General features: G+C 41.2%; 1 protein-coding gene and 1 non-coding gene across 4 annotated transcripts in view; one reads left to right on the top strand and one right to left on the bottom strand.

Annotated features, from left to right (window-relative positions):
• The window catches only part of ANKS6 (ankyrin repeat and sterile alpha motif domain containing 6), a 46891-nt gene that overhangs the window by 5727 nt on the left and 14084 nt on the right, over positions 1 to 27080 (bottom strand). For 2 of the 3 annotated variants that reach the window (XM_061589037.1, XM_061589048.1), the window contains exons 3-13: positions 26710 to 26754; positions 25448 to 25652; positions 22533 to 22639; positions 22223 to 22371; positions 21376 to 21580; positions 19495 to 19544; positions 14398 to 14616; positions 12775 to 12940; positions 9968 to 10131; positions 8213 to 8402; positions 1537 to 1604 (exon numbers count right to left, since the gene is read on the bottom strand). In XM_061589037.1, the coding sequence (XP_061445021.1) occupies positions 1537 to 1604; positions 8213 to 8402; positions 9968 to 10131; positions 12775 to 12940; positions 14398 to 14616; positions 19495 to 19544; positions 21376 to 21580; positions 22223 to 22371; positions 22533 to 22639; positions 25448 to 25652; positions 26710 to 26754 (1568 nt within the window). Of the gene's footprint in view, positions 1 to 1536; positions 1605 to 2191; positions 2345 to 8212; positions 8403 to 9967; positions 10132 to 12774; positions 12941 to 14397; positions 14617 to 19494; positions 19545 to 21375; positions 21581 to 22222; positions 22372 to 22532; positions 22640 to 25447; positions 25653 to 26709; positions 26755 to 27080 lie in introns of those variants that run through there. The other variant, XM_061589057.1, reaches the window with a different exon arrangement.
• Positions 23651 to 23769, top strand: LOC133375959 (5S ribosomal RNA). The gene has a single exon (XR_009760358.1). It is a non-coding gene; the product is annotated as a 5S ribosomal RNA (ribosomal RNA).

Genomic DNA, 27080 nt, shown 5'->3' with positions numbered 1-27080 from the left:
TGACTGGTTTCCAAAATTGCATGAAAAGATATCACAATTATAGCAGCTGATAAAATAACAAAACCCAACTGTTTTTTAAAGTGATTTTAAAAGGTTTATGTTGCAGTGGAATATGCTTTGTTGAACACTAAATTGTTATTCTAACTGAGCTCAAAGGCAGAAAGCAACTTATGTGCAAAGCTTTTGTACTTACATTTTGGGGGCACTGACCTGGAAAAAATTGTATATATTCCTCCTTTATGGTCATGAAATATCACTACATTCAACAGACCTACCTCAAGCACATCAGTCAAATTCTCCATGTAAGTTTTGAAGAGACACTTGCCTTAGAAAAGCCATCTCCTTTGCTATGTAGTAAAACTGCAGCATTACCAAAGACAGCTGGACCAGAAATACTGGGTGGCTTGTTTTTGTTACTAAAGCAGTGGAAAAAGTATTCTGCTAGCTGTTAACACAACAGTGAGAACAGAAGTAAGCAGGAAGGCACTTGCCCTGCTCCATCTGATACACTTGAAAGAAGAGGATGCCAGATCTCTGTGTAAAGCTCTAGCATGTTCTGGATCTAGCTCTGCACAAACATAGATCCCATGACACATTAAATATCACATTAAACCAAAGTTAAAATATGTTATGGTTTAACATGAAGAAGCAACATGCTGGTGTACACTGCTGAAATCATGGGTGCTTCACAACTCCCCAATACTGCTGCTAGGAAACAAGCCATGGTGTAGCATGTTGTCTAAATTCAGGCTCATGGTTTGCTTCCCCCAAACAAATAATGAGCAGTAAGCCAAGAACAAACCTTAGCTTCCACTCATAGTTTGTTTGGAGAATCTGGATTCAGATGACATAAGCCAGACCGTGACTAGTTTCCTGGTGACATGGCAGCAGAAGGAGCCGGGAGTGTAGTGCCCATGATTTCAGCAGCGTGCACTGGAATGCTCATTTACATTAAACCATAGTTTATTTTAATTATGGCTTAATGTGACATGCAAATCAGGCCCATTTATGGAACTGCAGTTGACCACCCTGATCTAATGTATTCCTTTTGAGGAAAAAAATGTGAAAAGGGCAAGACAGGAACAACATAATCACATATCTGATTGCTCAGCCCCACTTCCATGCCCAGAGGATTTTGGTGGAAGCTGCTGCCTGGTATGACACCAGCAAACAACTAAGACAAGTCTGAATAATTCTGGTTCTATATGGTTACTCACAATGTGATTTTTGTCCTTTAGCAAATTTGAGAGTGATTTCATTTTGAGATTCTTTTCTAAGCTGTTTTGAGAGGTTCTCAGGGCTATAAGTAAGATATAAGTACTCTGTTAAATAAATAAGCAGAAATATTGTCTTGCATTGTCTTATTCAGTGTTTCATTTTAAACTGATTGTTTCTGAAAAGCCTGATGATAAAAGCTGTAAAGAACTTTACTTAGTGACCTCCATGACCTAATGACTGTACACAATTCAAGTTTCAACAAACCTCAAAGTAAAAATTAAGAAAAAGAACGAAGAAAAAGAATATACAAAACTTTACCTCCTGCTCTTCGAAAATAGGCTGATACTTCTCCAGTGAGAGTTTTTTAAGGATGCCTGTGAGTTCATCTTTAAGTTAAACAAACAAAACTATTTTAACTATTTTGTTTTATGAAGGGTAAAGGATACATATGTTTATTGATATTTTAAACTAAGGCAAAGGTCATGTGAAGTAGTCTGACCAATGATTAGCTTAGCTATCCCAGTAACCCTGGAAATGTTCAACCATGCAAAACCAACTATGCAATGCAAAGTACAGTGGTTCTTGTGCTTGTCCTTTATCATACATACATGTGAATAAAGTATTTGCAAAAGAAAAGCCAGACTGAAGAGGCTTTAAGGTTACCCGCAGGGGGTTCTGAGGCCTTCTCAGAGTGTACACACATCTGGAAAGGCAGTAGGGTACGATTGTTGAGGGCCAGTGTGGACGCTCTTCCCCCAAGGCTATAGCAGCATTGCTCCAATAGCGTCAAAGCTACAACAGACCTTCTGAGAAAGGATGGAAGAATGGAAGATAATCATACAGCATTTACTACATAGCTGTCTTCCTCTCTGCCTTTCTTTTGCTGGATGGGAAAATCCTATCTAGCTGTCTCAGGATCTTTGGTTGTTTGCCTGAGGTACTCACTGGCAGTATAGAGTAACAGTATTTAGAAAAGACATTTGGTCTTACCATAAAAGGGTTTTCTCTGTGGATGTCAAAAGCTGATCTCAGGTGGGTAACTAGCTCCACCTATCGGTTGAGGGCAGAAGAGTGCTAATAGATTTTTTTTCTTTTACGAAGACTTCCTCCTCTGTGCAGCTCCTTACTTCAGTTGTTGATAACAAGCCGACCAACATGTAGAAAAAGAATAGAAAACACAGAAACGAAACAGTAGACAACAGCAGTCATCCGCTCTCTGCTGTAGGCCTAAGATGAAATACAGTGATGGCAGCCCAGCTCTCCTAGGGAGTGGCCCTGAGATCAGCTTTTGACATGCACAGAGAAAACAGTTTTATAGTAAGACCAAATGTCTTCTCCTGTGCATGGAAAAGCTGATCTCAGGTGGGACATACCAAAGCTGACCCATGTAGGGTGGGAATATCGCTGGGCTGAGTATACTAGTGGTCTGGGAGGACGTGCTGTAGCACTCTCCTCCCAAAGGCTGTCTCTGCTGAGGCATATGTGTTAATCTTATAGTGCTTAATAAACGTATTGGGTGTGGCCCAAGTAGCAGCTCTACAAATCTCTATGAGTGATGCATGGCGTGAAAATGCCGCTGATGTGGCTGCTGCCCTTGTTGAGTGTGCCATTATCCTAGCTGGCTGGGCTAACTTTAGTGAGACGTAGGCCAGTGTGATACATTGATTGAAACTTTATTTTTACCCCACCCTTTTTCCGAACTGGAACTCATGCCTTGATCTACCTAGCACGCGTGGATGAAGACACTTTCTTCCCTAATGACACTGGGTGAAAGGACACTAATAAACTATCTGTCTGATGCAGGTGTTTTGTTTTAGAGATGTATACTTTCAGGGCTCTTCGCACATCCAGCAAATGCCAAGCTTTCTCTGTGAGGTGGACAGGGTTAGGACAAAAAGAAGGCAGCACTAGCTCTTGCTGACAGTGAAAGGAAGACAGTACTTTAGGACGAAAGGAAGGGACAGTACATAGAACCACTCTATCCTTATGAAATACACAGAAATTCCTATCTACAGACAGGGCATTCAGCTCAGACACTCTACATGCTGAAGTAATAGCCACAAGAAACAACACCTTATAGGAGACGTAGAGAAATTTGACTTAGGGGTTCAAACAGGGGCTTCTGTAGGGCTATTAACACCTTGTGTAGGTCCCAAGTTGGGCAATGATGGATCATAGGAGGTGCCGATGCCATTGCCCCACAAAGAAAGAGCTTGAGTAACGGGTGAGATCCAAGTGGTTTCTCAGGAGATGTGGACAGAACTGCTGAAAGGGCTGAAGCCTGACGTCTGAGAGTGTTTGGCCTAAGGATAAGCCATCTTGCAGGAAGCAGAGGATCTCGTTGATACCTGCTTTCCTTGGGATCAGACCCTTCTTTTGGGACCACGCTGAGAAGGCTTTCCATGTAGTCTCATATATTCTAATTGTGGAAGGGCGTCTTGAGGCCATCATAGTTTCCACCACTTGAGCTGTAATGCTGCGTTTTTATTTCCAGACATGAAATGCTAGTCATCCCGGGTCTGGGTGAAGAAGCTGTCCCTGTGACAACAGGTCTTCCCTGAGGGGAATTTGCCATGGGAGATCGATCGACAGATCGAGGAGTTCGGGGAACCAGGACCTCCTGGCCCACCAAGGAGCTATTAGTAGAACTGTTGCCCTTTCGGCCCGGATCTTTTGAAGTACCCTGGGTATGATCGGAATTGGTGGGAAGGCGTAGAGTTGTCATTGAGGCCACTGGGACATCAGAGCATCTATGCCTTCCTCCTCTGGTGTCAGGTATCTGGAGAAAAATCTCTTTACCTGGTGGTTGAGGTGGGTGGCGAATAGGTCCACATCGACTCTGCCAAAGTGTCTCACGATTTCCTGGAAGATCATTGGGTGAAGCTTCCATTCTCCCTGATGTAGCTTCTGTCTGCTGAGCCAATCCACTTGGCAGTTGTCCTCCCCCTTGAGATATTCCACAAGGATCGAGTCCACATGCGTCTCTGCCCACTGAAATAGTAAAGAAGCTTCCTTCTGTAGTTGTGGGGAGCGTGTGCCTCCCTGACGATTCAAATGACATTTGGCTGATATGTTGTCTGTCCTGACCAGCACTACCCCTAACTTCTGCTGTTCACGAAGTGCCCCAAGGCCAGCCGAACTGCACGGAGTTCCAGGAGATTGATTGGAAGTGCCGACTCCTGTTGTGACCATGTCCCTTGTATCATTTGGCCATCGCAAATGGCTCCACAGCCGGTCAGGCTGGCATATGAGGTGATCAGGGTCCATGAGGGGTCCTGGAATGGCACTCCCTTGAGTAGGTTTGGTTCGTGAGTCCACCATAGGAGAGAGTGATAGACAGCTGGTGGTAGTGCCACCTTCTGGTGACGCCTGGCCACAATGTCACTCTGAAAAGGTAGAAGTGCCCACTGGAGTGGTCGGGAGTGGTGACGGGTCCATGGGGTAGTTTGGTAGGTTGAGACCATCAGCCCCAAGACACCTGCCAGATGCATAAGATCCACCAATGGTGAAGATAGGAGCTGTGTGACAGCTGTAATTATCTTGTCCACTCTGTCCTGTGCCAACACTATGAGTCCCTGCTGCGAGTCTATGGTGGCCTCCTAATGTATTATGCAACGTGCTGGAAAAAGCTGGCTCTTGGCTTGGTTGACAAGGAAGCCATGGTCCTTGAGGCATGCAAGGGTGATGTGCAGATCTTCCCAAGCCTTGTGGAGGGAAGGAGACCACAGCAGAAAGTTGACTAGGTAAGGAAAGACATGGACCTCTTGCGTCCTTAGGTGTGCCACCAGAGCAACCACGATCTTCATGAGTACCCTGGGGATAGACGCCAGACCAAAGGGCATGGCCCTGAACTGGAAATGATTCTCCCCCACTGCCCCACTTCTGTGAGGCAGAAAAACAGGGACATGTAGATAGGCTTCCTTCAGATCGATGGATGAGAGGAAATCTCCCTTTCTCAATGCCTCCTTGATTGACAGCAAGGTCTCTGTGTGGAACCTGCAGTATTTTATGAACTGATTTAAGTTCTTCAAACTGAGTACTGCCCTGAAAGATCTGTCTTTTTTCGCGACGGTGAAGAATATAGAGTAGTTTCTTGAAAACCTCTCGCTTATTGGGACAGGTTCTATTGCTGCAATCTGCAAGAGGTGAGCGATTGCTTGTAGGGTCCTTTCCCGTTTGTCTGGAGACGTTGAGAGAGGGAAGGGGATGAAGTTGGATGGAGGAAGGGAGATGAATTCCAGTCTCAGTCCATATCGGAGAGTGTGTAGTACCCATTGGTCTGAAGACGTTTCCCTCCAGCGGTGGGCAAAGTGTTGAAGGTGTCCTTCAACCTGTGGGGCCCTGGCATCAGAATTGATGCTTGTTCCCTCGAGACTGGGATCCAAAACCTGATCTGTTGGGGAAAGGTTGTTGGCCTTTAGACTGGGAATGTTGCCTATTCCAGGAGGGACGGCTGGCATGGGTATCCCTTGCTCTTCCAAATGCCCTGGAACCTCGAAAGGACTGAGAGGGCAAATAAGGATGGAAAGGTCTCATAAAGAATTTCTTAGCATCACATTTCTTGGCAGAAGGCATTGTTTTCTTCTTTTCCTTTGACTCCAGTTAGGGCGTCGTCACCAAATAGTTTGCCACCCACATAAGACTCAGATGTGAGATTAGAGCGGGCTGCAGTATCTGCCTCCCAATGTCGCGACCACAAGGTCCTTCAAGTGAAAACACTTGCTGCTAATGACCTTGCCAGAAACTGCATGGTGTCCATGGATGCATCTGACATAAAGGTCACTGCTCTCAAAATTGTTAGAAGAGACTTCCGGGTTTGAGCCAGGTCCTGCTGTGGGCCGTCTAATAGGTCCTCCAGCCATAGCAGGGACGCTCCTGCGAAGACCGAGGAGGCTGCTGCAGCTCTGATGGAGAGTGCACTTGCCTCATGACTTCTCCTAAGATCTAAATCCAGCTTGTGTTCTGATGCATCCTTGAGGTGGGCATCCGAATCTTTCAGGTTCAAGGATGGATTTAATAAATTGACGATGGGAGCATCTATTAGCGGGACCTTGAGTTGGTCCATGATGTGCTGTTCCAACGTATAGTATTTGTTGGCAGTTGCTACAGATTTCTTGAACTGCAGTGGGACATTAAATTCAGACTTGATCACTTTAGGAAGTAGTGATGGAAGTTTTAGCACCTTTGACTTGGGTTTCGGGCCTGAACACGCCGCCGAAATTCTGGATGCTGCGGGAGCTGGGGGATCTTCCGGGGAATTTAGGCTGAGAGCTTCCATTGCCTTGCACAGGAGTGGAAGGAAATGAGCCTCCTGGAAATCCTATTGGTTACTACCTCCTCAGACTCCGAATCTCCACTCCATTCTCCCTCATTGAGGACAATCAACTCATTGTCAGGGTCAACAGTTGCCTCATTTGGCAGGTGAATATGTCTGCCCTGAGAGGGTCAGGTGAAGCACTGCCCTGTGGATGGCTCATGTGTGAAGGGGAGCCGACAGCAGCCCGGCCCTGTACCCTTTGCGATGTTGAAGATGGCAGAGTGGGTGCTGCTATGGTAGTGTCCTGTGAAGGCTGTCGTGCCGGAACTCCTGATGCAGAAAGATCCCTAGCAAGATCCGTTAGTAGGGAATCCCTCAGTTGTTCCTTTAATTGTTGCAGCATGTGCACTGACAGTTGCAACTGAAGAGGCTAACCATGAGAACAATGTGGGTTGTGCACCCCCCCTGTATTTGGGATGCTGGATGCGAAGAGGAGGACAGGTTAGACACTTCTCCCCTAGCCTCCTGTAGTGCTTGGTGAGACACAGGTGTCTCAATAAAGCCTGTGAAGTCCTCAGGAGCAGACGTTGTAGAGAAAATTGTATCTAACTAAGGCAGGCTGGAGCTGGGAGCCTTCCTCTTCAGATAGGGATTCTTGGTCCCTCTGTGCCCTGCATATGACACTGTGAATATCCATTTCTGCAGTCCCCTGTGGATATTCAAGCCTTTGCCAGTCATGACTGGGCCCTCTGTTCTTCTTAGGAACCAGTCCTTGTGAAGCCACCCTGCCCGCCACAATAAACGCCTCAGCCACCTCGTGCCTGCAGGTAGAGGGACAGGCTATGGCTGCCTCCACCTGGGGTTCCCTAGGCATTACGGGCCCTATGGCCTGTTTAGGTAATGGTGGTGGCTCAACTTCCATTCTGAGGGGAGGTGGGAGTGGCTTGTGCTTTTCTGAAGAATTTTCCAATTTGCATGTTGCTTTCCCCATGGAAGCAAACCACGCTGCGGGTCTTATGGAGGCTTAGTGCTTCAACAGTGGCTGTGCGTTATGCTTGGATGCTGTGGGGCGGGAAGGGTGACCGCGCTTCCACGTCTCTAGCATGCCCCGCTGAGGCCTTGCACGGGGGAGGAGGGATGAAAAGGAGGAGGTAGAAGGCCCTTTCCCAATGCTTCCTTCGGCACCCTGCGTGAGCGTGTCAAAATAGGCTTCCTTGTACCAGCCGGGGACCTAGGAGGCTGTTCAGGCATTTATCACCAAGGTCGCTAAGCCACAACTAAGATAATGAGCTAGTTACCCACCTGAGACCAGCTTTTCCATGCACAGGAGAACTACTTATCTCAAGTGGCTACTTCTTCTGACAACCAGCAGACATGAGATATCCAATAGTCAGGGTGTTAATTGCGTTGGGTTACTTGGAAAAAATATTGATATGTTACAGCAACTGAGAAATTAGCTGATTGGCAGAATCAGGTGCTGCAGCTGTGCTACACTGTACTGCTTCAGACGGCATGTAGTATGACTGCATGTTTGAATACAACCCAATATTAAAAAAAATCTGTATACTGAAAACTGACATGTCAGTGATAACAGTTCAGCCCTTCCCATTCTTTTCACTAACATGCTAGTTTCTCTGTGCAGAGTGTTTTCTATACAGGACAACATCCAAACATACAATCCATATTCTGAAGTGGTACAGTCCAGCAAGAGCTGCATCATGAGATGCAACTACTTACCTTCATCAGTCAGAGTTCCACTACTGGAGCCACCACTGCTTTTTCCTTGTCTGTGAGAGGAGGAGAGAGAGGACTCAGCACTTTGAACTTTGGGGGATGGAGATGGTGACGGCGATGGTGTGAGAGTTGGGGATGTGCTTTTGGAAGTAGAAGAATTCTCAGATGGAGGCTTTTTGTTCACATCCAATTTCTGTTTTTGTTAACAAACAAAAGAATAAACAATCATATGGTAGTCTTTAGTAACAGGAACATTTCTATTTTTTTTAATGCCTACATGAAATAGAGAACTTCAGCACATCTTTATCTTGGATATTTTTATCTCCTTATATAAGCAGTGGTAATTAAAATGTTCCTCCTGACAAATATGTATTTGGCAATTGGCTTAACTGAAAGAGTATTGTGGTGATTCACACGGCTAGAATCTGAAGACATCTGTTTACAGCCTTTTAAAGAAAAGCTGTGTGTGCTTCAGAGTAGAAGGTCATGTTCTGCAACAAACATGTATGTTGTCAGGCAAGAATCTTGTCTCTTCACTCTAACTACTAGCCCAGTTTGCTTTATGGACTAATCCCAGAAACACGCATATCCACTACTCTTAAGGACTCCAGGAGTTTACCAATTTGAGTTCAGTGAATACAAAATATTTCTGAAGGGAAAATACACCATTTCTTACGTTGGAATCTTTGGACCTGCCCCAACTGTACCAGTAAATAAGCTCTCTGTGAGAGCAGATGTAAAGGCTATATTTTGTATCAGACTGGTACCAGAACCGCAGTTGAGTTCCCATGTTGAGATCTCCCCTGCCTCTATTAACTTTTAAGCACTCTTACCTATATTAAGACATCACCACATCACGTATTCCCCTGTTTCCACTCCACATCATTGGCTACTGCTGTTGGGGATAGGTAAACAATGCGTTGGATCCAGACTTAGCCAAACTTACTGTAGACTAATTGAAACCAATAAGACTTAATCATGTCTACCTTGTCTTATTAATTTCAAAGGGTCAACTCTAAGCATAATTTAGTTTGGATCCATCTAAAATATGTTTAAATGTAATCTGAAGGGGTGTTTGTAATGCTTGGTTCCATGGCCCGGTGGCCCAAGGTAAGAATGACAGTACAAGCCCTTGGAACCAGCTGGCTACACTTCAGTCCAAGCAACTCATCTCCTTAGCAAGGACTTGTACCTTTTCCTCTGCTAGGCAAGAAGTAGCCTGAGGAAATGCTTTTTGGAGGAAAGAGTTCACAAGGGAAAATGCAACACCTCCCCCCCACTCTTCCATTCCAGATTGCAGCTTCTTGCAACCACCTTGGGTTAAAAAGAATCAAGGAAAACTTTCACGCAACTGAGCATCACATTTAGATTGACTCTTATTAACTGGATAACTGGCAGCCCTGGTAAGGGCTTTGCAGCAGTTGTGTTTATGAACCTAGGGTGTGATCCAGCTGATCTCACTGATTTCAATGAGCACTGTACTGTATTGCACTTTTAATTGGTATCTGGATGTTGTTGCAGGCATAATCAATTTGCTTAAATTATAAAACTCAAAGTTATCTGTTCCTTTTTCTCAATAATCCATTTGAGGAAGTTCTCAGAACCTGGTATTAGTTTTATGTCTACACGTTCACCAAAGGACTAAGTACCTATGCAATATACTCTTATGTTGTGTAATTGAGACGTCTGCAAATCAGGCATGCTTTGTTACTTCCTTTGTCAGCTTCTAGTTATCAAGAATAAAAAACCCTCAAAAACCTTTAGAATGTGTTCATTGCCAATGGCGTGTGCACTGTCCACATCAGGAGGACAGGAGGAAGAAGCTGGACACACTTGCTGTTGGCTTGGTTTCTGTTCAGGTATACCAGCAGCTTTTTTCCTTTGAGCAGCAATTTGAGACAAAACACTATCAGCACTGCCACCTGGAAAAAAAAAGCACAAACGCTATCATACATGGAGTTACAAAATTAAAACATGTAATAACAAAGTTATTATTCTAAACTGAGGACAACCCACTCAATTTCAACCTTGTCATGTAATGTCAAAACCAGCTGTTTACAAATAAAGTGTCATTTAAAGCAAAAAAAAAACTGAGGGAGAGCTTTTAATAACATTTCATTTTGAGACATTAACATGGGAAGGGAAAATAAATCATTCTGTCAGATGTGTGTGTGTAAGAACTGAGGACTTGTAATTGTAAGGATATACATAGCATGTCTTCACTGTCACTCTGTCAAAAGCAAAGCAGCAACTGCAGAATCAAGTATAAGGTGAAATCAGATCCAGGGCAGAGCTATGACAGGATCAAGTCCAGCAATACAAAAAAGTAAGAGTGGGAACAAATGAAGCAGGCTTGAAGAAAAGGTTAAGTGAAGGGGCCAGAGCACACAGAAACAACAAGTCTAAAAGGAGGCGGCCAGTAAGGGTTTTAAAGACAAAAACTGGTGTGGTACATAGTCTCTGCATAGGTTGTTCTGCATAAAGCACTTTCACAGGGACCAAGAATTCTGTTGACACTCACCATCTTGGCTCACTATATCAGAAAAGACACATCATATTACTGAGAGGACAAGAAGGCAAGAGGACAGGGACCTGATGCAATAACTGAAAGAGTGAAAGCTTTACTTTGTAAAGTATTCTGATATATATTTAACCAATATTAAAACAAATAAAATGATATAACTGGATACAACCTTAGTCAGAGCAGACCCACTGGAATAAATGGACTTAAATTAGTCATGTCCATTGATTTGAATGGATCTATTCAGAGAATGGCTAACCTGCCCTGGGCTCTTACGGGGAGGAAAGGTGGGATATAAATTTAACAAATAATAGTAATAAGGTTGTAATCCTAATCTCACTTACCTGGGAGTAGGCCCCACTGAATTCAGTAGGGCTTATTTTTGAGTAGACATGCTTAGGATTGCACTGTTAGTCAGATGCAATGTGTAATTTATTCACTTTTTATGTTTCTGTTTAACAAATGCCTCTCAAAGCCTTCCTAGGGTTTTTTTTAAAAAATGGACATTCAACAGTTAAAACAAGTACCCACTATGCTTTCTTACAATTGCCATCTGGCTAACTCCTATAAAATGCCTGACAGCTTGTTTCCTAAAGCTAATGAGAATAGATTGATGTCATCACATTTGTGTGATTCCATGCATGGGATTTGAAAAAATTTAGACATACAGACACTTGGAATTACACAGTATAAATGGAGTCTGCAACAGAGACTACAATGGATTCTTACTCCCTAAGAGAAGTATTTGTGTTTAGGGTTCCAGACAACCAGAAGTACCTTCCTCTAGCAGTCCCATTCCATCTTTTCCAACTAACAGCCAACATTCCTTGGCTACTGAGCATGCTCAGTCTTCATTGGGCTACTTTTGAGGTGTATTGTACCCTTCATTTTTGTGTATTTTTGTAAATCTTGCTGACACCACCATCTTGTCTCTCAGTGACTTGTTTTTGGATACAATCCTGTTAGCATTCAGCAACTTAGCTTGCTATTAGAAAGAGAGAGTGATTTCCCCCCCCCAATATATCAGAAAAGAAATATCAGATTACTGTGAGGATAAGGATGTGACACTCTCAACTGAAGGGCTACTAAGCGTCTTACACATTTATTTTTAGATTGTGATAGTAAAATTAACAGAATAGCTGCACTGAACATGCTAAGGAATATGTATACTGCATTCATATTTTCATCATTACTAACAGATTCATAACATATAGAGCCCACTGGCCTCCTTTAGTTTCCATACATAGTTTCTGGTCATGTTCAGGCTTTGAAGGCATGTTTGCAGTTAGGGTTCACAAACTGTATTCTAGAACAAGCATCCTCACTCATTAACAACTCAATAACTGTGAAAAGGATGCTGCTACAGCTTTTCCTCCCTCAATCCAGATTCCATCATCACGCTCCTTATCCTCCTGCCTGTTGAACCAAACAGGGCTTTTGCTTTGCCCTATTTAGAGGGAGCTATGGGTAACGGATCAGGGAGAAGCAAGGCAAGAAAAGTTGCTGCAGTGTGGTGATCTAGCAATCAGGAAGTCTTGTAATGTTCCTTTGCCACCTGATCTCTTCTACACTCTTCTGCATTTATCTTTGAGACCTCTCAGCTTCCCTTAATCCCCAAGTCTTGCTTGATCAGGATAAGATTTGTGAACTTTTTTTCCTGGAGGAGTTGTGCACCTTTAAGAAGCACAAAGCTGGCAAGTAAAACTTTCCCTACCTCTGTCTGATGGCTGGTAAAAGATTTACAAGCAGAGTTTCAGCAGGTGAAGTGCTGGGAAAAGCTTTACCTGCTGGCTTTTTGTTTGTTCTGTAGTTCTTAAATACAAAGTAACCCTGCCAGAAATCTTATCCACCTGGTTCTGGACACTACAAAACAAACAAGGTATGAGAGATAATGGGAACCAAAATGTGTCACTGGTATCTGCGGAAGGGAGACTCCATGGTTTTAAAACCAACTTATTAATTGTACATTTAATGCAGACTGATAGCAGAGTTAGCTTAAATATTACCATTCTTCATATTTAGCATAAGTGTATAATATAAGCACCCGATTTATTGTGCATTTCTCCACCATGCCTATTAACTCCAGCTATGCTGTTAGATCCGCCAGAAGAGTGGGGGGAATGATTGAAGTTGCTTGAATTGGAGGGAGTAGGAGGTCTTCTCGCAAAGGCCGACAGTTTAATAGATCTAGTACCTCTAGTTAAGGATGCCTGGAAAATGGAATAGAGATACAGCTTTAACTAAAACTTTTCACAAATGTTTGCAAAATAGCACTACCAACTCTATTTCAGTTCCATGTACATTTAGGAGAACAGGTGTTCATCCAAACAAGAGGCGTGCACAGAAATAAGAGTTAAAGTCAATTCATGGCACTTTTCAATTCATGACCTCATCTTTCACACCTCAGGGGACATCTGAGAGCCAAAGTTGCCTGGTGGCTAAGAGTTTTGGGCTTAGATGATGTTGGTCTGGGCTCAGATACCAATTAAACTTGTGACAGTTGACAACAACATTACTTTTTTCAAGAGTCCTAAACTGGCTTGCATTTTTGGTACATGGGCATTCTCATACTGCCACTTGGGAATTGAAGTGCAGGGAGGAGGTGATAGTGGGCAATGGCAGGGGGCATCAGCAGCAGTTTTACCTGATGGACTGATAGTGTTGCCAGCCACCCAAGGAAAAGTGCCTGTTGCTTTGACATGGCTCCTGCAATTTTCACTCAGTCTTCCCTGGGTGCAGGCAGAGCTTGTTCTCAGTAAGTGAGGGTTCCCAGCAGGCTAGGAGTCACTGGGGGGAGGAATGATTTGAAGCTTGGGATGTGGAAGACTGTAACTGGTTAGCTCATTTGTTGTTCTCAAGGCAAGGGTGTTTTATATTCTGAACTTGAGATATTTATTTCCCAACACTGGTCATATTTACATGATACATGCCTCCTGGGGCCTATGTGAAGACCCTGCATAGGCTCATAAGCTTGCAACACTCCAGTTTAAATTTTGCACCTAAAAATAGAGTTACCCCTGAAATACATTCACATCTTGCAAGCTCAGCAAATTTGCATGGCTGCTCTTGAACTTTGACCCTATCAGCATGACACATTAGTCATGGGCAACTCTCAGCCTACCCTACCCTATAGTTTGTAAGGATAAAATAGGATAATTCTGTGTTTGCTTACTTCCCTATAAGAACAATGGGGTTCCAATGTGATAAATAAAAAAATAAAAAACAATGATGGGGTGGGAAATCTTTTCTAATAATTGTACACAAACTTCAACTTCTCTGCAGACTCTGGGAAAATTGAAAACTTGTCTCTTCACCTCAGAAAATAAGCTCTCTCATTACTCCCTTTGTCTCTTGTTTTCTGGGACCATCACAAGACAACAGTGCAATCCTATACATGTTTATTTAAAAGTAAAACTCCATTGGGTTCAATGGGGCTTACTCGCAGGTAAACAAGTATAGGACTGCACTGCTATTGTCTTGTGATGGCCCCAGAAAAGAATCTCCATATTTAATCAAGCAAAAGTGTGGCATTTTGTTTTAAAAGAACTCAAACATACTGAAAAACTTCAAAAGGCCCTCCAATTTAAAGATGTACAAAAGAATATATCTTAATCCAAAAATATCAACTTTTTAAGATTAAATGAAACCATGTAAGCTTTTATTTTACTTCTCTGTCTCTTCCTTTGTCGGATCTTCCATTGCCATTATTATCAGGACTAGTAGCTCTGTGTGGAAGGCTGAGTCTAGTTTGCTCTCTGCTGCCATCCTTGTTTGTTTGTGTCCTGTCAGAATTCCACAGCTCAAAACTTGATGGAGGCAAGAAAGGTGGAATAACAGCTTTCAATTTGTCACTAGGCAGTCTTGTAAATGGAGCCCCACTTCTCAACTAACCGGGGAGGGGGGGGGAAGGAAAGAAAGTAGAGGATTTTTTTTAACATTGACAACAAGAAAATAAGGCAATTATGTATACTGTTGTTTATAAAAGAATAAGAGAAAGGAGATAAGCAAACAAAATTTAATCAAGCATTTACATCCAATAAATTAGAACTTAAACAGCAACCCTATATACACTTACCTGGGAATAAATCCCACTGAATTCAATAGATGTAGTTCTGAATAGGATTACACTCTTAGCTATATATACACCTTAAAAATGTAGGTATTACTCTGTACCTTCTACCAACTCTTGTTGACCCAGCAAGATAAACACAAGACTCACAAAATCTCATCATTTTTACCAGTCCCAAAATCATCCTTGCTGACTCTCACAGTACTCACAAATCCTGCTTACGCTTATTGTGTTCTACAGAGACAGCAAATTGACCTGACCATGATCCCTGCATTAGAAGACCTACGCCACTAGTTTCTACTCCAAACTATCTGGAACAAGCAGGGCTCATTCACATGGGAGCTAAACTTCGTGTTAAAGGTGAAGCTTTTGCCATCACGTTAGATTTTCAAGGTTCACATTTCCTACCTTCCAATCGCTGTTTTCCATTTACGCTGAAGGGAACAGATCAATCATGCAGCTTCCTAATGATCATGCCCTCTTAAGGTCAAAATACCACTTTCTCTGGTTACCTTGGCAACCGAGCATGCTCAGTTTGTTCCAGAGTAAGCTTCATAAAACAAACAAACCTGAAGTGTGATTATTTGTATTTTCACTGCTACAATCCAGTTGAAATACAAATATTTGTTTGAACAGTGTTATGCTTTTTTGCACAAGTTAGGGGAGACAGAAAAATAAAGCACCATTTGCAGCAGGATTGCAGAATGGGAGCCAGCAGGAAATGCCATGAACAAAGGGAGGAGGAGGGAGTGGGCGTGGAGAGGAGAATGATTGACACACCCACCTAAAAGCATCAAAGAGTCAGCAAGCAGTAGAGATATGATTAAAGAGCATTGAGTTACTCCGGATTTAAAGGGGAAAACTGTGTTCTAGCTGCTGATTGCCTGCAACATCATGTGAACCATGCAAATTAAAAGGGAATGTAAGTAGCACCAGATTCACATTAAACCGCAGTGTCAATCAGCCCAGTTTCTTCTATTTTCAGGAAAAATCTACATCTTGTATGACTACTTGACCCCTGTTCTTCTAGGCTTATTAAATCTAGCAGACGGGGTTTGACTGGCTGGGTCTAGAGTGAAATAGTTTGAACTACCTCTTATATATCCACACACAGATTCAAGGGTTCTTCACTTTTCCCTTAAGCCTAGGGCTGTATAGAGTCCTTGTATGTAGCAACAGCACTTGCCTGGACTTGTGCCGTGCCTCAGCAGTAATCTAAACAGGCAGACTTTAAGAGGAAACTCCCACCAGAAGCATATCAGGACTAGGGATAAATCAGAATAAAAAAGAATGGAGTTCCATAATGGAAGGAGGTTATGCTTTTTATTAACAGCACATTTCTATCTGAATATATATCAGCGTACTTAGTCTGGTCAAAACCAGTTAACAAATAAATCAGAATTAATAATACAACACAAAACCAAAGATTATTAAGTAACACAATATATGCTTTAAGAATATCACACAGTCTAGATATCTTAACTCATAGAAATTAATGTCAATTTAAATCTCACCCATGGGGCTCAGATAAGCCTCGGACTTAGCAATTAGACTCAGCAATTTAGGCAAATGGCAGCAGCTTGACCAGTCCAATGAGGACTGATAAAAACCTGCATTTGTGATCTCTGTTTTATAGTCTCCCATCTCTAAATCATCTGATCTGAAACTACATCACCTTTCCATTCCCACAGATTTTTCATAAACATTCTCATGGGACATTCTCACAAACAATGACCTTTCTGGTCTCATAGACATTTCATTTCATAAACATCCTCATAGATCTTCCCAGAGATTTTGGTCAACTCTTAGGTGAGCTAGTAAGGTTACCTCTGCCCATTCGGAAAACCCTAATAAGGTATTGTCTGGTCCCTTCACTGTTTATATTTTACTTCAGACTTGTTGATTTACTAGCTACACTCTTGGCTGTACACCAGACTTCCTGAAGGGGAGAATGGGTACAGCAATGCTTGTCTTTTTTAAAAAAACATTTTTTCCTCTCTGAAGGGGGGCAAACTTCTCCAAACTCTAACTATACAGACTTATAATACATACATTATTTAAATGGGCCTACTACAAGAGCATGGTAAATGTTTCAATGTGTGAAGCAGTAGTTCTTGTCTCCTTGAAAAAGAGGTAGTAGTGGTACAGCCACTCCTGGACTATTGGTTTGGACTAACCTCCAACGAATTGTAAATACTCCCTTTTTAGGGAAGCTAGTGGAGAGGGTCATGGCAGGGCAGCTGCAGGCCTTCTTAGATGACACGGATTATCTAGACCCATTTCATTCTGGGTTATTTGACTGAGTCAGCCTTGGTTGCTCTGATGGATTACTTTTACTGAGAGCAAGACAAGGGGAGTGTGACCTTGCTCCTATTTCTTGATCTCGCTGTGGCTTTTGATGCCATCGACCAAGCTCTGTTGGATGGGAATTGGGGGCACTGTTACAGTGGTTCTACTCCTGGAGACCAAAGAATAGCATTTGTAGAGTATTTTTCCTACTCCTGGCAGTTTTGCTATATGGTGCCAAGGTCACTATTTTATCCCCAAAGCTATTTAACATGTACATGAAGCCATTGGGAATGGTCATTAGGAGTTTGGGGGCAAAGTGACATCAGTATACTTATGACACTGAGTTCTTTTCTCCACAACTTTTGAATCAGGAGAGGATGTGCAGTCCTGGAGTGGTGCCTGGATGCCATGGTGGGATTTGTTGTTGTTATGTGCCTTCACGTCGAGTGCGACTTATGGCGACCATATGAATCAGTGACCTCCAAGAGCATCTGTCATAAACCACCCTGTTCAGATCTTGTAAGTTCAGGTCTGTGGCTTCCTTTATGGAATCAATCCATCTCTTGTTTGGTCTTCCTCTTTTTCTACTCCCTTCTGTTTTTCCCAGCATTATTGTCTTTTCTAGTGAATCATGTCTTCTTGTGATGTGACCAAAGCATGATAACCTTAGTTTCATCATTTTAGCTTCTAGTGATAGTTCGGGTTTAATTTGTTCTAGCACCCAATTATTGGTCTTTTTCGCGGTCCATGATATGCGCAAAGCTCTCCTCCCACACCACGTTGATTTTTCTCTGATCCACTTTTTTCACTATCCAACTTTCACATCCATAGAGATTGGGAATACCATGGTCTGAATGATCCTGAGTTTAGTGTTCAGTGATACGTCTTTTCATTTGAGGACCTTTTCTAGTTTTCTTATAGCTGCCCTCCCCAGCCTTAGCCTTCTTCTGATTTCTTGACTATTGTCTCCATTTTGGTTAATGACTGTGCCAATGTATTGATAATCCTTGACAAGTTCAATGTCCTCATTGTCAACTTTAAAGTTATATAAATCTTCTGTTGTCATTACTTTAGTCTTTTCAATATTCAGCTGTAGTCCTGCTTTTGTGCTTTCCTCTTTAACTTTCATCAGCATTCGTTTCAAATCATTACTGGTTTCTGCTAGTAGTATGGTATCGTCTGCATATCTTAAATTATTGATAGATGAGGGGAAATTAATGGGGCTTGAATCCCAGCAAAATGGAGGCCCTGCGGGTGAGTGGTTCCTCTATCTGAAAAACTGGTCAATTGCCGGCCCTTTACAGGGCTGCCCTTCCTCTGAAGGAGCAGGTTCATAATCAGAATCTAGTTTTGTCACTGGAGTCCCAAGTAGCCTCAGTGGCTAGTTGCGCCTTTTATCAACTTTGGCTGGTGCAACTACTGCAAGCATTCCTGGGTTGGGATAGCTTGCCTATGGTAAGAGAAGCACTGGTGAATTCATGACTGGATTACTGCAAAGCACTCTATGTAAGGCTTCCCTTACATTTGGTCTAGAGGTTAGTTAGTGCAGCATGCTATAGCATGATTGTTGACAGGAGACTCCATCAGCATAGCACACCTGTACTCAGAGGTCTGCACTGGCTGCCAATTTGTTAGCAGGTCAAACTCAAGGTGTTACTATTATCATATAAAGCCCTTAACAGTGTGGGACCAGTTTGAAGGACTGCCTCACCACATGTGTGCTCACTCAACTGCTTATATCTGTGGAACTGGCACTTTTACAAGTGCCACATCATGTTTATTCTGCACTTGCAAGAAATTGGTAATTTAGTATAGCAGCACTCACACTTTGGAACTCCCTGCCCACTGATATTAGTCAGGTGCCCTTGTTGTATTTTTAACACCTGCTAAAAAAAATTTTTTTAGCAGGCACTGAAAAACAAGCCAAACCACCAGTAACTTTAATATATAATCTTGATACGTGGTTTTACTACATAGTTTTACTGGTTTTATATAAATTTATTTATTTATTTATTTATTGACTGATTGATTTATATCCCGCCCTTCCTCACAGCAGGAGCCCAGGGCGGCAAATTAAATAAATAATTTTTAATGTAACTTGAATGTTTGTTTTTATTGGTATTTTAATTACTATTTTAGACTATTGTAAACCACTTAGAAGTCTTTTGTTCTAAGCAGTATATAAATTTTGTTAAACAAATTTTAAAAATACTCAGCAAATATTGATCAGTACTGCTTTTTCTTTTCTGGGGCAAATACTGTATGATATAACTGACTGTAAGTAATTGTTAATAATATGAGGGATGAAGGAAATTCTTGATTTCCTTTTGAATCAAATGCATTTCGGAACATGAGTTGCTGGAAAATACACCAAGAACTTGGTACGCTAGCAGTACTCTGACTTACCACAGTTGTCAACAATTCATCATCCTTTCCTGCCTTTGTGCTTCCTATACCTAAAGGAAAAGAAACCCCCATATATGAACAGCGCTGTTTTAAATCTACAAAACAAACCATGCACAATTTAGCCTAGAATATATGATACCATGATTTCTTCCAGGAATATAATTGCTCAAATTTGTCAATAAAGTAACTATATTACTTTCTGAAATTATTACTATATTAACTATATTACTTTCTGAAAATTAGTGCACTCCATGGGTATAGTGGTTAGAGCAGCCTTTCCCAACCAGTGTGCCTCCAGATATTGTTGGACCACAACTCCCATCAGCCTCAGCCAGCATTGCCAATGGTCAAGAAGATGGGAGTTGTGGTCCAACAACATCTGGAGGCACACTGGTTGGGAAAGGCTGGGTTAGAGTGTAGAACTAAGACCCAGAGACCAGGGTTCAAATCCTTAAGCCTATGAAGTTCACTGGGTGTCCTTGGGCCAGTCACCATTTCTCAGTCTATCTCACATACTTAATGTAAGGATAAAATGGAGTGGGGTAGGGGAGAGAGACCCATGTAAGCCGCCCTGAGCTCTTCAGAGGAGATATAAACATAATAAATAAATTTCTCTTTATATTTATAGTTTAAAATATATTTTAAAGCCCAATACATATAATGTATCTTCGTTATTAAAAAATCCCTTCATATTAGACAAACCTTCAATTAGCTCCACACCTGTTATAATATTAGATGCATACAGACCATTCACTGGACGCTTCAGTCTCCAGTGTTTTATTTTAAAACAAATCTGAAGACTACACTTCCCTGACATTCTAATTTTCTACGAATAATTCTATTTAACAATCCTTTGCTCTAAGCTATGACTAGGAAGGTTTTTCACATAAGTTCCTGTCTATAGAAACTGGATCAGACTAGGTATAAACATTTAAATTCAGCAGAGCTAGCCTCCAGGGATAACTGGAGACCATGATTTCCTACTATGTAAATGAGCTACAACAAGACCTGAGATTGTGTGTTCTTTTTGCTCTATTCTCCTGTTTTATGCCCAGGGGAGAACAAAAATGTTAACTTCCAATTTTTGAACAAACTATAGTTCCCTGTGACATCCAAAGCAGTATATCAAACTATTTGAGAATAAGACAGTATTTGAAATCATGGTTTGATCCTGGCTTTTTTCTCACTAACAATTCAAATAAACCACAGTTCCCCAAGTTCTGATATCACAGGGAACCAATGTTAGTTTAAAATCAGAAGCACACCTTTGTGGATGTGAAAAAGGAGAGTACAAGCCTTGTTGGAGCACATTCACAACCATGATTTCTCATTACAACTTAACTGAAACAGTGAGACTTTTTATTTTTCAGTATAGATATTCTACACTCCTCCCACCAAATCTCATTTAAAAAAAAAAAAATCAGTTTAGGAAACAAAATGAACAGGACAACACCACCTCCTCCAGACCTTACAAAAGGAGGGGACCAGGCAAACTTCCAGAATACAATAAAAAAATTACTCAGTACACACATACACACACATAAATAGAAAGGAAAAAAGGCGTGGAGAACCCCTAAGTAGACAAAACCAATGTTCACTTCAAATTTACAGAAAGGGAAAGGGAAAGAGAGGAAGAGAGAGAGGAAAAGGGGGGGGGAGAAAGAAATAGGAGAGAAAACCCAAAATAAGAGCCAAAACTCATTTTAACAGGTTTTGCATAAATATAATCAACTTTAATTACAAAAATATAATCAACATAAATATAGCACCACCTTAAAAGATCCCAAAACCTTCCCTTAGGTTTGTACAGCTTCATGTCTGTTTGAATAAGTGCGTGGGTATATATATAAACAAGATGTACATATATTTAATGTTTTTTACCATTAGTCTTGCTCTTTGTTGCCCAGGCTGCAGTGGCATCACGATTTACAGAGTTATCAATCTGTAATGTGGCCTTCATTGTACAGTCAAATGGTGATTTTAACTCTTCTGAAAAAGGCACTGATGGATTTATAGAAAATCCATGATTTAAAGTTTGAGTCAACTTCAGCTTGCGAAATCTATTGGACATCCTGTTCCACCATGACTAAAAAGAAAACATAATTATGGTTTTTTTTAAAGAAGACAAACAATTAAGCACAATATTAATTATGCACAATGATAAATAGTGGGTGAAATTATCTAAAATTAATTGACTTTTTAAAAACAAAAATATCTCCATATAGGTCTGGACACATCCACATCCCTTTGTTCTGTTTTGTAAAGCTAATGTCTTGAGCCAAGTGCAGAGTCCCTTTCTTGGGCCAATGCTCATGCTCATGGAAAAGGGAGACACTTTTCCAAGGAGCCAAAAACAATGAACCATCACAATGGCAGAACATTGTTTTGGGAAACACTGATGGTAGTCAACAGTCCCAAAGTGGTTCCAGCTACACTTGAACAAGTTGCTCAAGTTGAGAAGCTTTGCCAGAGCCTATAGCTCTATAGGAACAGGTGGTACCCTTCTGCCCCACTGTGTCACTTGATCCTTAATCCTGGTAAGTCAATAAATGCACTACCACTCTCATGCCGCCCTCAGTGGTGGTGGTGGTGGTGCAGTGTAGCAGGGAAGAGGTCAACAGATTCCTCCTCTGGCAAACTTCCACAATGGGCAGAAGTAAGGCAGCTGCTTGATTCCCACAGTTCAAGACTATGCTTTATTGAAATAAAGTGTATGAAATCTGTATACCTTCAGTCCTCCCTTGTCATCAGGCAATATTGGAATATCTAGAGATTGCTTATTTCTTGAAGAGGGCGCAGTTGCTTTGTTGTTCTGCTTACCCTTTTCTTTGTCTACTTGCATGCATGCTGAGGCTAGCAACCGTACAAGTTCTGCATCTGGAAAAAATCACACACAGTTTTCGTGGAAAGAATTCTCTACACCAAGTACATCAGTGAAGACTAGGCTCTTATCTTATGAGAAATACTGCACACAAAAGACTCTTTATTGTTTTTGCAGCAGAAGACTAATATAGCTATCCCTTTGGAAACAGAAATACCTGGATCGTTCAGCAGCATTATCAGGTCAAAGGCTGTATATCCATTTTTAGCACGCAGGTTGACATCGGCTCCTTGATTTAATAAATACTTGACAACTTCTTTATTTCTTTAAGGAAAACAGAAGTTAAGTCACTTACATATAGTAAAAACAGATTAAATAAGAAGATGGTCCTAGAAAGAGCTGAGAATTGCCTGCCTGCTCCTTTTCCTCCAATTCCTCCTAAATATTTGCTTGCTTGTGTTCTTCTACTAACAACTGTTTCTCGTGCTAAAGGTGCCTGAAATGGCCCAGCTACTTACTAACTGACCTATCATTGCTTGGTTTTCATTTCAGCTCAGAGTTATCATCAGCATTCTTGGGACTTATCCAACACAATCTGTATCCAGACATTGCTGTCTCAGGACCAGATTTGTTCTCATAGGACTGGTTTTTTTTTTTTTGAGGTAACAACCCTTATCTACACAAACAGAAAATTCTGGAGTTTTCCAGCAATAGCTTCTGCTATCTATCTGGCATCATCCACAAGTAATTGTGAATTCCATCCACTAACAATGTTATTGCTACTTAATTGATTGCTTATTCCAGGATGAGAGAGAAGTGAGTTCGTGGCAGAAGTTGTTGACCCTCTGTGATCTCACCTCAATTCAATATGATTTATTTTTGTTTATGCACACCTGTATAGCTAGATATAATCAAAACCTGTAGTGAGTTCAGGGGCTGTTATCACAAAGCAACTGATCCAGTAAAGAAGACTATTCTGCCTGAACAGAGCTGAGTGATGATCTTTTAGTTTTAAATAATACATCCTAAACAAGATAGATAATGCATTCTAAACAAGGAATGGGAACCTATGGCCCTCCTGATGATGTCAGACTACAACTTCCATTAGTCTCATCCATCATAGCCAATAGTCAGGAATAATGGGAACTGTAATCCAGCAACATCTGAAGGATCAAAAGTTTGCTGGTATAAAATTTGTACAGGAGGGTCAAAGGTTCTTCCTAGGAATCTGGCAATTAATAGGAAATAGAACCTTAACCAGGGGTCTACTCTCCTGTTCAAATATTGGGAGGGGGAGTGAAAATATTATATATAAGTCAAGCTAGAAAATAGGGTGTCTATGGCCATACTACCGTGAACATGCCCAATCTCTTCTGATCTTGGAAGCTAAGCAGGGTCAGGCCTGGTTAGTACTTGGTTGGGAGACTGCCTGGGAATACCAGGTGCCATAGGCTTAGAGGAAGGCAATGGTAAACCACCTCTGAATACCTCTTACCATGAAAAACCTATGAATATATCCAAAAGATTCATAGGGTTGCCATAAGTCGTAATCAACTTGAAGGCATATAACAACAACAACAAGAAAGTAGGGTAGTTAGTTATAGAGACATACACTTTCAAACTTGAAGAGCTGGCATTGAAGGACTGCCAGAGGAAGAAGAGGCTGAATACTTTAAGAGACCTGGAACACTGGCAAGGGTCAGAGAGCACATTTGGGACAACATAGCAGAAAAGAGTGAGGAGAAAACTGCAAAGGAACCTAGAGCTGAACTGAGAGATGCAAATTCATATTAGCTTTATTAGGGAAACTGTCTTGAACAGGCATATTAGATGTATTTATCTCTGTTTATTTTCATTTCCTCTTACAGGCAACTACGTAAACTGTAATATTATTTACCCTCCCTATTTTTACTTGCTGCATTACTATTATTATTACTGTGAGTATGCTGTTTTTAGGATGTGTGGTTGAATTATGTGAATGCTTGTAGAGTGTGATTTGAGGTACATGTGAGTGTGTTGGTTTAGAATGTTATGTTTAAATATGAATGTGCTGATTTTGTAAGGGTGTGTTTGAGTAAACTAAAGGACTTTTTTTCTTTTCCCAATGGTAGTAAGACAAAATTCTGTTATAATGGGGGCTGGCTGTTTTAATTGGTTTGCTTTTTATTATACTGTGATTAAGAAATCTGATTTGTTTAATCTATTATAGATTGTTTAATCTATTATTTAAAAATAAGTTTGTTTTAATATGTTTGTTTTTCCTTGAAATGTAGAGAATATTTTATTTAGTCTATTATGTATATTATGTTTTTTTCTTGTATTGTACTTAATTTTATATGCAATGTTTATATTAAGTTGATACTAAAGAGGATGTTTTGTTCAGTTAACTGTATTTTATAGATTGTTTTTTGTAGTTGTTGTTTTAAGATGTTTTGACTTGTTGATACACCGCTTAGAGTTTTATTTAAATATAAGCAGTCTATAAATGGACTAAATAAAATAAATAAATAAATAAACTTTAAGCATGGTTTGTTTTGAGAGACAAAATGGTCTGAGGCCTTGTGATTCACCCCATACCACTCTACCCAACATTGGCAGTATAAGTTGGGTCCAATAAAGTCCAAAAGGTGAAAGGGCTGTTTAGTAGAGCAGAGGAAAATAAAGATATTCACTGGGTGGTAGTGATGAGGAGGGGTTGGATGGCTGGTTTGCTTGCCCCCCCTCCCCTCCCTCTCTGTGCAGGCTGCAGCTTCCACCATCACAACCTTACAGCCCCTGCCTACATGCTTTGGAATGTAATAATGTTGTGATCAACATATGGTTATCAGAAGAAACCAGAGTTAGGTGGAACAGGAAAACATCTCCAGTCCTTGGCCTACCTTTACAGTTTGTTTAACTAGCTTTACTCACTTTCAGGGGCTGTAATATTATACCAAAACATGGGCAGGAAATAAAATTTCAGCATGCAAATGGCCCTATATCTTCTTGCCAGAGTATATGTGCATAGGAAAATATGGGGGGGAGGCTATATATTTATCCCAGGAGATACTTGGTGGGGTGATCATGAAAATAGCAGCAGTGATAAGAACAAACCCTTTCTAACCCCAGACCAGGAAAAAGAGAGAAATTTACCCGTGATACGTGGCCTGCATTAGTGCTGTCCATCCATGTATGTTATCTTGTTTGTCAATATCCACATTTCTTGAAAGAAGTAACTGCACAAGTGATAACTGTCCAGTTACAGCTGCAATCATCAGTGGGGAAGCACCATCATCATTAATGACATTGGCTTGTGTGGGGTCTTCATCAGTAATCTCTTTAACCAGCTGAAAATTCCCTATGGAGACAGTAACATCTTGAGCAACAAATAAAGAGTTCAGGCAGTTAAACGAGGCTTATTTTTTAGTTCAAGTGCTAAAAGTGATTAACTTTCTAATCCTATACATGTTTACTCAGAAGTACTGCATACTGAGTTCAATGGGATTAACTCGCAGGTAAGTGTGTATAGGGTTGCATCCTAAAAGAATTGTTTAAGGGAAGGAAGAAAAAATAACACAAAAGAGCATATGAGACAAATGTACTTTAATAAGACAGAAGGTTTGATTTTCAAGCTATCATTTAGTGTACTGTGTTCTATAACTGTATTAACCAAATAATTTTAAATAGTTTTTGTTATTATTAATCTTTAGTGGAGTGGAGTGGGGTGGGGTGGGGGTTGGCAGGGGTTATTCCCCAGTTTCAGAACTAATGGTGCAGACAGAAAAAGTATTATGGAAGAGTCAACACTGTATTTTGGTACAGCCTACCCAGCATGAGGTTAATGTAGTACTCATACTGCCAGTATAACCTATTAAGCAAAGGTTCCCTAATTATCATTGGCTAACCTGTTCAGTTCCTACAGACAAGCAGGGTACCCTAGCAAAGAGGGACAAGAGTTATTACACAGATCTAAAAAAGTGTGAGGCATGAGCTAAAGAAAAGTAGAGATGGACTACGAAAGGAGAACTGGAAGAGGGAAGGTCTACGTAAATGAGGGAAAGAGAAGCAGGCTAGAAGGGAACAAAAATTGTGAGACAGAAATGAAGAGAGAACATCTGCACCTAACAAAGAGCCATTATAGAGATGAGAAACCTGTAGCACTCCAGGTATTGTTGGACTACAATTCCCATTATCCCTGAACATTGGCCATGCTGGCTAGGGTTGATGGGAGTTGTAATACAACAACATCTGAAGGGTCACAAGTTCTCTATCCCTGAGCTAAGACAATGAGAGTTGTCATGTAATTATTTGAAACAGCCAGACAAAACTATGGCTCCAACGTCACTAGTAAGATTCTAGAAACCTGTAGTTACCATACCCAGGAACACATGTTAGAATATTTCTAAAGACCTTACCCATTTTCAAAGCATGGAAGATATCTGGTTGTCTCTTCTGTTTATCTGCAGGGGAGGAATAAAAATGTATAGTTTATAACATAGTTGTAGTTTGTGCTACAACAAGCAAATACCTTAGTGCAGAATATTACGTTTGTGTTTGGATTGATAAGTTATCAAAAGCAAAAGGAATGAAAAACATCGGATAGTGTTCTATGATGATGCTCATCACTGAAGCCAGGTCTGTTGGGTATCACTGTCCCTCTCTCTCTCCTGGCCTCTGAGGGCTTTGACTGTTGGCTGTGTAAAAGAGCTGTAGTGCTTTTTGTTTGACCAAAAGGAGCACAGGGATACGATTTCCCAGGGTGCCTAAGTATATTTTTTTAGCCAGC

This window comes from Rhineura floridana, chromosome 1 (assembly GCF_030035675.1).
Source record: "Rhineura floridana isolate rRhiFlo1 chromosome 1, rRhiFlo1.hap2, whole genome shotgun sequence".
Classification (NCBI taxonomy): Eukaryota; Metazoa; Chordata; class Lepidosauria; order Squamata; family Rhineuridae; genus Rhineura; species Rhineura floridana.
Note: the sequence above shows the minus strand (reverse complement) of the source record. Positions and strands in the feature narration are given on the sequence as shown.